We start from the raw sequence: 8794 nt of genomic DNA on the forward strand, positions 1-8794 counted from the left end.
ATGGCTGGCGATGTCCTTGGATTCCGGCAGCTCCATTTTCCATAGCAGCGAACCACCATTCGTCCCCCGATGGAAGTTCTAGAAGATCTATTCGGTGTCTTGAAAATCCATGGCGTTGAGGTAGTCCTTGTAAATGGTGAACATGAATGAACATCGTTAAGCTCTGGGGCGAGTTAATGCAAAGGCTGCTTCTGCACAGATGAGAGAGTGTTTATAAATGCTTTTAACAAAGTCCAAACACAAATGTCTCGGTGAAATGTCACTTAATTTTGTCACGTGCCAAGTGAAAGAAATATTCATAACATAAAGTCCACTCGGAACTGATTGTCGAGTTTAACAGAGTTACTAGTACAACGTGAAGTAATGTCACATGACTCAGTTCATTGAAGCACTGTTCAATATAATTTAAATGAAATTCCGCTCGTGAATCAGAACTCATTCACGTATTGAAAATAACATGAAACCAAAGACGAAATTAATTGAGTACTGACAGTCCTTGGTTCGACTGTTCGTAAACTAAATGTTCGCAGAATTGAAATACACTGCTTATTAGAATAGAAATGCACTGTTCACACATGCACAGTTCACAGTTTATGACCTAAAATGTCGACACAGTTTATGGATTGGTAAATTAAATTTGGATTCAAACAGTTTTATAACTCAAAGTATTTAGTACTCGGCAAGGAGCAATCAGTTCTAAGTCCTGTCCATAAAATTTCAATTTTGAGCACTCGAAAACGTTTGTGGGTCGTAGACACTCATATAGAGTAACAGTCAATAGATAATGTCCAGACGATACACAATTCACCTCACGTCCTATCGGAGTAAAAGGTTGTCACAATATAAAGAAATCTGCATAAGTCCACATTCAACACGATGAGATTAAAGTCCACGAACTTGAAATTTAATAGCGGCTTCACGCTCGATCACGGTACCCGCGAACTGACTGTGCGAATACTACAGTCTAGTGTGCACATAGAAATTCCGGCCACACTGGTATTACACTCAGGCAACATACTGTAACCTGCTGGAACACACACACTGCAGCGTACTGTAACCTGCTGGAATAGACACTGATCTGCTGAGCGAAACAATACGTATTTATATCTGATCCGTCGAAACTCGTAGAACATTCTACATCTGTCCAGGCTCTGTAGTGCGGCGAGGCATGCTGTGACGTCACCCGCTCACTACGTCACGCGCGCACAGCTGTTGTTCGCTGCCTAGTTAGTTCTTCGTAAGCGGTCCGGAGCATAACACGTAAGTTTAAGATTTTATGACGGGGACTTAGTTTGTACCGCCGTTACCGGTACATCACCAGTTAAATTTTGCTGATTCAGTTTAGTAGGCTTTTTAAGTTTTAAACAAATACTTAGTCCCAGTGTATTTTTGAGAAAACCATGACTGTACTATCACGAAGGGTCACCGGGTGACACTGTAAGTACATTGTTTAAAATCTGCTATAGATTAAGTTATAATGATGTCATCACTGCCGTGAATATCAATTTGGAAATATGTGCGAATGTGTGGTTGAAAATATCTTTCAAAGTCCTTTCTCAGGTAGACCTGACCACAAAAAATGCAGCCTTATAAAATGGTAATGTTGACTTTAGAGAGTGTTGTAGGGGTTACGATTGCTTGCATTTAAAATCATTTTTTGCAGCTGGAGTAACTGTGTTCACCGCACGCCACTGCTTATAACCTTCTTGATCTCTATATAGATGGATTCTTTCTCAATTTTTAAAGTAAATGATTTGAGATGATCCTGCTGACAAAGTTCTGATGAATATTTATGGCTTCCATGTTTTGTATGATGCAGTCATATCAGAAATATAGGCTGTACATTCATTTGTGTCACTCTGTCATTCAAGTTATTTTCAATTATTTAGATATTGTGTAGAACCATTTCCACTAAGAGACTTTCCCATTAGAGGTTTATTGAATCAAATTAACTACCATGATTCAGACTGTTCTTCCAAAGGATTCTGTTTTAAAATTAGCTGCAGGAAGAATACAAAATAATATTGTGAAGAGTGAAATAGATTTTTTTCTGTCATTGGACTGTTAATATTTATAGTTAAAATACCTCCTAAAATTTGAAGAAAGTTTATAGCAATTGAATTATTATTATTATTATTATTATTATTATTATTATTATTATTATTATTATTATTATTATTATTATTATTATTATTATTATTATTAATTTCAGATTAAATTAACTCAACATAGGGTGAATTTTCCAGTGGGCTGTAGTGATTTTGAAGATGGTGTTAATGACATACTGGAATTTTATTATTGCAGAATAGCACACCTTCGAAAAATAGTTTGAATAAGTCTTCAAACCAGAACACTAACAAGAATGAGGACTTACTCAATGACATCCTTGAAGGAACTGCAATTAGAACTAACAGTAATCAAGTAGTGGATGGGAGTGATGATGATTTTAACCCTCGAGCAAGTGATCTACCAGCTCCTCCCTCTGGTGAATTTGGAGATTTCTCTAGTGCATTTGAGAAGCAAGCCACCATCAGTAAAAACAGGTAATGTGAAGCTGTTTTGATTGGTATAGAAATGAATGTTTTTTAATTAAAACTTGCCTTTTTATGGTAGTAATTTGGTGATTAAGTCCAACAGCCCTGATGGGCCTTGCCCTGCCCTTCGACCCCTACTCAGTCCGAATGCCTGCAGATTATGAAGTGACTTCTAGTCAGCGCAACAAACCCTTTTGGACATTATATTTGGTTTTCTAGACCGGGGTCTCTATTACACTGTTAGATAGCTCCTCGATTATTCTCACAATCCCTGACCTGACTGGGAATTAAACTTGGGTCTTCCAGGCGGGCTCGCTACCATTAGACCACAGGGCCAGCTTGACCTAAAGGAGATCGCTTGAACACGCATAACTGAACAACACCGCAGACATTTCTCCATTTCCTTGTACTCTGCTGGTGTTAGATTTCAAGCTTATCACTGTTCATGGGACTGTCTCCCTCAACTACAGGCCCTTAACTGATGGCACTGTACTTGGCATGTACTTGTATGTAATGGATTTTATTTGATGTGATTTGATGGTGGATCCAGCATGTTTTTTCTTTGTCTTTTTTTAATGTACATTTGCATGTACTGTTGTTGCTCATAGTGTGAACTTATGATCTCATCCAGTTCATTATACGGTATATTTATTTCCCAACTGTAATGAACAGAGGCTGCTGTTTCATCATTTTATTGACTGTTTCCTTACAATAACATATGTATTACACTTAAATAGAAGTACTGCGTGATAATACAATTAAAATCATTTAGTATTTGACTACACACTAACAAACTAACAGATGCAAAAGAGACTGTCAGATTGACGAATGTGCCTGGTACCTCAGTGTCCATAACTTTGGCTACAGCCAAAACTGCTACTCTTCCTCACAGCACATGCAAAGTCTCCACTACTTGCTGTGGTGCTATACAAATCGGCTAGCCACAACAAACTATATTTTGAGCGTAATTCCGCCAAAAAGTTTGTTAGTAATTTAAGAAAATAAAATAAGAGCTCATAAAACAACAGGGCTTGTACTAATTGTTTTTCTTTAATAATTCCTAGTTTCAACTGGCTGAAATGGAATAAAAATGCAATGTTTTCTCCACAAAGTGGAGGGGAGGGGGGCAACTGCGCGCGCGCGCGCGCACACACACACACACACACACACACACACACACACACACACACACACACACACACACCCTGATCTTCTCTACTAATGCATATAATATACTTAAAATGGAAAAGCATGCATATTTGTGTATAGTTTTGATTCCACGTAAAACTTAAGGTCAACAACATTAAGATTCAAGTCATATATAAAAAGATAGGATCATCAAAAAACATAATTAGATCAACTAAAGTAATAAACTTCATGGCCGTTCCGTATTGAACTGCGAATCACAAAAGTAATTTAATATAATAGGATCCACCTTTTCAATACACATCTGTTGCACATAGGTTATGTTACAACATTTTAATTATAATGGTACCGGTTTCGACACGTATAACATGATATCAGCCATAGATAAAACCAAACAAGTGAATAGATTTGCATATAGCAACAAGGCACACAGACTAGATAAAATTCGTAAATTGTCACATTTAAAATAGTTCATGCAAAATGTCTACAGATAGCTATGCGTTAGCGGCGTATTAGTCTTGTACATGAGCTGGAGCAGTTTATGTGAATTTATGCTTTGATATGATAAAAAATTGTGAACACGTTAAAATCTTTTTCATAATACGGTGCTGAGGAATAGTCCGGTCACTGCTGGTGGCATGGTCTTCTTAATTTGAAGTTGTGCTGTGGGTATTAAAATGTACATGTAGGTCCCAATGCATAGTGTAGGACCGAGGTTCCTCGGTTCAATCGGAACGTAAAACCTAAAGAAAACGGAGAGCTGATTTGAGTGTGGAGTTCTGTAGAGGGTAAGTCAAACGAAGCATGGATATAGAGAATCAAAGAATGGAGACTTACCTTGCTGCAGCATGCCGGGAAGCTATAGGCCTAGCCCACTTTATAAACTCTCTCAGTTCACTCAGAAATTCCTAAAAAACAACTACAGATTTTCATCAAAGAAATCTGTAAAAAACACTATAGAGTTGATCAAGAAATTAGATAACTTTGAAATACAATCCCACTATTCCATCCACTCATTTGACATTACTAATATGTATCCAACTATCAATACCAAAAAAACTAATTCCCATCATTGAAAGCAATCTAAATATACACAGTTCCCTAAGCAAACTTGAGGTTCAAGACTTTATGAATGTCTTGAAATTAGTATTTAATAATAACTACTTCACCTTCAACAGTATGATATACCAACAGGATGCACTGGCAATGGGGTCGCCGGCTTCGGGGATCTTAGCGGAAATATATCTAGACTCCTTAGAACATACAATAATCGACAATGATGACACATTTTCTAATATTCTATTTTGGGCTAGATATGTCAATGACACTTTGGTAATACTAGATTATAGGACTACTAGTGCTAACACCACCCTTGACAACCTCAATAAAATAGATCCAGATATAAAATTCACCCTCGAGTCGGAATTCAACAAACAAATTAACTTTCTAGACCTTACAATAAACAGGCTCCCATTTTCTCTAACATACAGTATTTATAGAAAACCCACACAAACTGCAATAACCATAAGACAGGACTCCACACATACACACACACACACAAACGCGCTACTTATAACACCCTGGTCAACCGTGCATTTAAAATACCAATATCAAAAGCAAACCTAAAGAAAGAACTAAACACCATCCGTTCCATTGCCAAATATAATGACTATTTCATAGACAGTGTAACCTCCAAAATAAGGAAGGTTACAAGTAATAGGAATAATAAAAATAATATTAATGTTTGCTACCGTTGTGCATTCACATAGTTGCACACTAACACGAGACATGACAATATGTACGAAATTAAAACTATAAGCACATTAAACACAGAAAATAATAACAGGATAACAAACATGACGGCTAAGCAAGGATAACAGGGAAGCGGCTGGGAAACATATCCAGGCGGTGGAAGGTATTGGCAATGCCGAAGAAGCGAAGTCAAATGTAATCCTAAACTTTACTTAACAAATTTAGATGCAAATTAAAACTTAAATAAATAACAAAATACACCATTAAAATTTGAAAACAGAAATCCAGCAGTAATTACAATTTACCCCGAGGGTAGCATATAGTTATCTAATCTTATACCGGAGCATCACACACAATGCTCCGCTGTTCGTGCCGACACTTTTAAAACTCATGAAACAGTCGGAAAGAAAGAAAAGGAAGGTAACGTTACACTATTATGAAGATGTACATGTAAGAAAGAGAACAACGTTTCAAACATAATCTTGGTGCAGAGCACCTTCAGTAGGTAGCCCCCTCAAAAACACTTCTGAGAAAGGGTGCCTGTCCTAAAGATGAATACTCCAAGATGAAGCGGAATTAATGAGACAGCCCCAGGGTGAAATTTACGTAATATGATTACATCGAAAGGCATCGAATATCTAATTTACAAAATCAACAAAAAGGGAACTGTCTCTTTACAAATGTGACGCGACATACCGAAAAGGCTAAGTCATTCTAAATAAAATTTGGAAGCTGAAGGAAAACACAGGTAAGCTCCGGCAAAAGAAATTAAACGGGATACTACATTTGAAGATAACCTGAAAAATGAAAGAAAGAAAAAAAAAAAAAAAAACCTAAGTGCTTACCTGTTGGAGAGGCCAAGAAGACGCGTTACCTTGAAGGCAACCTTTCCCTTCACTGGTCAAACAGAAAAGACGCCTAGGAAGAGCAAGGCTCTAGCGAAACGCTTCTCTCCGGAAATTAGGAAACCTTACAACAGCCAATGAGCGTCCGATCTTTTTCCTTCACCTACCAATCACATTTAAGTTTATTTTCTCCAATTAGGGCCCAGAAATTAATGCTGACCAAGAACATTGAGAAGCATCGCGAAGTTATGAAATTGATGCAATATCCGGAAATATCCATGCCGATCTGGCACGTGTACACTACAGTGTGTTTCCAAAATATTACATCTTGCTTTACTTTTCCCATGATAAAGAAACAATCTTGAAGCCATACGAAAATCAAACAATTCCAAAATTCACATACCGAGGAGAGACAAACCAATGCATAAATGCCAAATTAACCCATTAAATATGTACAATTCCTCGCCGTCTTCCAAGTCCAAGTAATTAAGTCCAAGTAATCACTACAGACAGAATAATAAATAAATTCAAGCACTGACCTAACACAACGCTAGAAAAAGAAAAACACAATCCTACCGTATATTCCATTTTCACCTTCAATGAAAATGTTTACAGTGTCACCAACATCTTTAAGAAGCATAATATCAAGATATCCTTTCGTACCAACAATAGGAATGTTAAAATAATTCACAACTCTAACACAATAAACAAAAATAACACCTTTTTGAGGTCAGGGGTATACAGGTTTAGTTGCAATAATTGAAATTCCACGTACATAGGACAGACCGGACGAAACTTCAAAATTAGATACATGGAGCACATCAATGCCATTAGACATAATAGGTTTTCGGCAGTGGGCCAACATATGCATGATGCAAAACATACTTTTACTACAATAGACCAAGACTTGGAGATCTGGACGTCACCGAAAATTGCTTTATACACCTTGATCAGTTTTTTAACCCTAATTTAAACTTAAATGAAATTTCCGTGAAATCCAATATTCTTTACGACTTCCTTATTACGGTTCTTAAACATGTTAAGTTTACGGAAAAGCGTTCGATCTTCCACGCATTACATAATACCCTACTTTGCCACACGTTCCCACCACATAGCCCTCCAGACCCACCCCAACACCTCCCCCATAGGCGTTTCCTCTCCAAGCCCCTCCCTTCCTGTTCTCCCCTCCCGTAACCACCTTTATTCGCTAACCTGCTTCAGTCGCCAACTCCTCTCCACAGTATAAGCTTCCTGGCACGCTGCAGCAAGGTGAGTCTCCATTCTTTGATTCTCTATATCCATGCTTCATTTGACTTACCCTCTACAGAACTCCACACTCAAATCAGCTCTCTGTTTTCTTTAGGTTTTACGTTCTGATTGAACCGAGCAACCTCGGTCCTACACAATACAACAGGACCTACATGTACATTTTAATACCCACATCACAACTTCAAATTAAGAAGACCATGCCACCAGCAGTGACCGGACTATTCCTCAGTACCGTATTATGAACAAGATTTTAACATGTTCACAATTTTATCATATCAAAGCATAAATTCACATAAACTGCTCCAGCTCATGTACAAGCTAACGCGTAGCTATCTGTAGACATTTTGCATGAACTATTTTAAATGTGACAATTTACAAATTTTATCTAGTCTGTGTGTCTTGTTGCTATATGCAAATCTGTTCACTTGTTTGGTTTTATCTATGGCTGATGATGACATGTTATACATGTCGAAACCGGTACCATTATAATTAAAATGTTGTAACATAACCTATGTGCAACAGTTGTGTATTGAAAAGGTGGATCCTATTATATTAAATTACTTTTGTAATTACATCAACAGTATGACAGCTCGGTATGGGAAGGAGATATAAAAGGACAAGGACAATCTCCCGTTTTTCTACATCCATTTCTTTTTCAGGCTGTTTCTGCTTCCCAACTTCACTGGGACAGACAGGCTTCATCACCCAATGAGGGTCCATCTTCATGCTCTAGATCTTGTCTTAATGTGGCTGAGTGGTTCAGACAGTTGAGGCACTGGCCTTCTGGCCCCAACTTGGCAGGATCAATCCTGACTCAGTCCGGTGGTATTTGAAGGTCCTCAGATACATCAGCCTTGTGTTGGTAGATTTACTGGCACGTAAAAACTCCTGCGGAACTAAATTCCGCACCTCGGTGCCTCCAAAAACTGTAAAAGTAGTTAGTGGGACGTAAAGTCAGTATTATTATTATTATTATTATTATTATTATTATTATTATTATTATTATTATTATTATTATTATTATTAATGTGAGAGGTGTAGGGCTACAAAAAAGCCAGATAAACACAGGGAAACACAAAGATAGATGAATCCAGCTGGTAAAGATCAGCAACACTAAACATACGAAAGGAGAAAATGACCCAACAGGTCAATTATAAGTAATGGAAAGGAACAAACAAGTCCAAATCAAGTCATAATACAGAAAGATAGGTACATCAAAAGGGACATCTACACACACACATGCAGAAG

General features: G+C 37.5%; 1 protein-coding gene across 2 annotated transcripts in view; it reads left to right on the top strand.

The window, feature by feature from the left end:
• Window positions 1–8794, top strand: part of lqfR (clathrin interactor lqfR) — a 285249-nt gene that overhangs the window by 119788 nt on the left and 156667 nt on the right. For both annotated transcript variants that reach the window (XM_067151380.2, XM_067151381.2), the window contains exon 8: window positions 2305–2543. In XM_067151380.2, the coding sequence (XP_067007481.2) occupies window positions 2305–2543 (239 nt within the window). The remainder of the gene's footprint in view (window positions 1–2304; window positions 2544–8794) is intronic.

Source organism: Anabrus simplex, chromosome 7 (assembly GCF_040414725.1).
Source record: "Anabrus simplex isolate iqAnaSimp1 chromosome 7, ASM4041472v1, whole genome shotgun sequence".
NCBI classification, from domain to species: Eukaryota; Metazoa; Arthropoda; class Insecta; order Orthoptera; family Tettigoniidae; genus Anabrus; species Anabrus simplex.